This window comes from Megalobrama amblycephala, linkage group LG1 (assembly GCF_018812025.1).
Source record: "Megalobrama amblycephala isolate DHTTF-2021 linkage group LG1, ASM1881202v1, whole genome shotgun sequence".
NCBI lineage: Eukaryota > Metazoa > Chordata > Actinopteri > Cypriniformes > Xenocyprididae > Megalobrama > Megalobrama amblycephala.
The window spans coordinates 43,646,283-43,648,141 of record NC_063044.1 but is presented as its reverse complement, the minus strand read 5'-3'; the positions used below and the strand labels follow the sequence as shown (position 1 = coordinate 43,648,141).

At 45.8% G+C, this 1,859-nt stretch overlaps 1 protein-coding gene across 1 annotated transcript; it reads left to right on the top strand.

Annotated features, from left to right (window-relative positions):
- The first annotated feature begins 759 nt into the window (after positions 1-759).
- On the top strand, positions 760-1,859 carry LOC125270744 (serine/threonine-protein kinase pim-1-like). Its single transcript, XM_048194652.1, has 3 exons — positions 760-1,142; positions 1,251-1,409; positions 1,523-1,859. The coding sequence occupies exons 1-3, from the start codon at positions 848-850 to the stop codon at positions 1,636-1,638; spliced, it is 570 nt and encodes a 189-aa protein (XP_048050609.1). The 5' UTR covers positions 760-847; the 3' UTR covers positions 1,639-1,859.

Genomic DNA, 1,859 nt, shown 5'->3' with positions numbered 1-1,859 from the left:
ACTAGAAATCTTTTTCTTCAGAAAAACAGCCCAAAAGCATGAAGAGTCGCTTCTTTTCATTCTTCAGAAACGCTCTGGATGTGAAACGTCGAGGCAATAAAGAAGCCGATCTACAGCCTCCGTTGGACACAGATTCAGCGGATCCACAGCCGGGTCCATCTCTTAATGATCCAATGGATTTTCTGGATCTGACTGATCTTCTTCCGTCATTTCCAGAATCTCCAGGTGCTGCTTCAAAGGAAAGAGAAGATCCATCCTGGTTAAGAGCCGTCTCTTGCCCGGGACCATCTCCCCGTGAGTATTTGACCTTTTCTTGCTCTTCCACTGAGTGTTTCACACCAGAGTCTAGTTTGTCTAGTAAGTCTGTGTATTTAAACACACGCAGTATGTCTGATCCTTCATCTGCCATTCCCAAAGTAACGTGATGATGAATGTAGTACTTTTGATCCATTTAGGATTATTTTCCTGATTCCCTGTTTAAAGTATGATTATAAAGAGACTCCAGGTCATGTAAGACGATGAATCTCATATATTAACATGTTTTTTGGGACATTTTCACAGTTCCACTGTCTGAACTTTATGACGTGGAAGAGGATATTGGACGAGGATACTTCGGCACTGTGCGCAAAGGGATCCGGAGATCCGATGGCCAGCAGGTAAATCACTCTTATGTTCACCAACTGTACCATATAGATCAGTGCCTTCATCTAGTGCACTTCAAAAATAACTTCTTCATCTTTGTCAAATTCATCAAGAAGCTTACAACAGGCCGGTTTGCAGTGGCTCTAAACCTAAACCTCTAAACCGTCTGTTGAATCGGCCTCCGTTGAGCCCCTTTATTGTGCACATGCTGGAATGGTTCGAGGAGGAAGATCAGTACATCCTCATCCTCATCCTGGAATATTCTGAGTCCTGCCGAGACCTGTACGGATTCATCCTCCAGGAAAAGCTGAGTGAATCACAGGCACGTAGCTTGATGTACCAAGCGGTGCTCGCAGCCAAGCACTGTCTTGACGGAGGCGTCTTCCACCGTGACATCAAGCTAGACAACTACGTGATCAACACGGCGACGAACCGGGTCCAACTGATAGACTTTGGCTGCGGTGAAGTCGCCGAAAGTGGCATTAAGGGGCAATTCATTGGTGAGTCGGTTTTTTGTGTTACTATTGTGATTAGCTCCAATACTAGCTAAGAATAGATTTGTGAAAATGGAGATTTGTACTGAACATCTCTTTCTTTTTAATGAACAGGATTCGCCTGCCCTCCTGAATATTTTGCGGATTTTGAATATGAGGCCGAGCCAACCACCGTCTGGTCTCTGGGGATTATGATGCACAGAACGGTGTGCAGCTGTAACCCCCTGAGAAAGGAAGATGGCCGCCTGAGTTTTGACTCCAGAGTCTCCGCAGGTCAGAGAACAGTTAACTACCAATAACATTGAGTATTAGTATTGAGTATCAGCGTTAGTTTGTGGACGTACAGAACATACCTGACTAACCGTCACTCTTGTGACACCTTACAGAATTTCAGGAGTTGATCACATGGTGCCTGGCTCTTAATCCATCTGAGAGAGCGACCATGGAGGACATCCTGCAGCACGAATGGTTTCGGCAGGAACGAATGTCCGGAGCCATTTAGGAGTCAGGTAGTATGACATCAGAGGTAAGGCAGATGATGACAGAAATTGTCCAAGCAGTGATGTCATGTGTTTCAACTTTTCCTCACATTTATCCATTCAGCAGATTCTCCATGTCAGCCGGAGTGAGGAAAGAGCAGAGAGTCAGGGTCCTTCAGCTTAGTTTAAGGGCCCTGACACACCAAGGAGACGCTCGGCCAAAGTTGGGTCGCCGTTGAGCGTC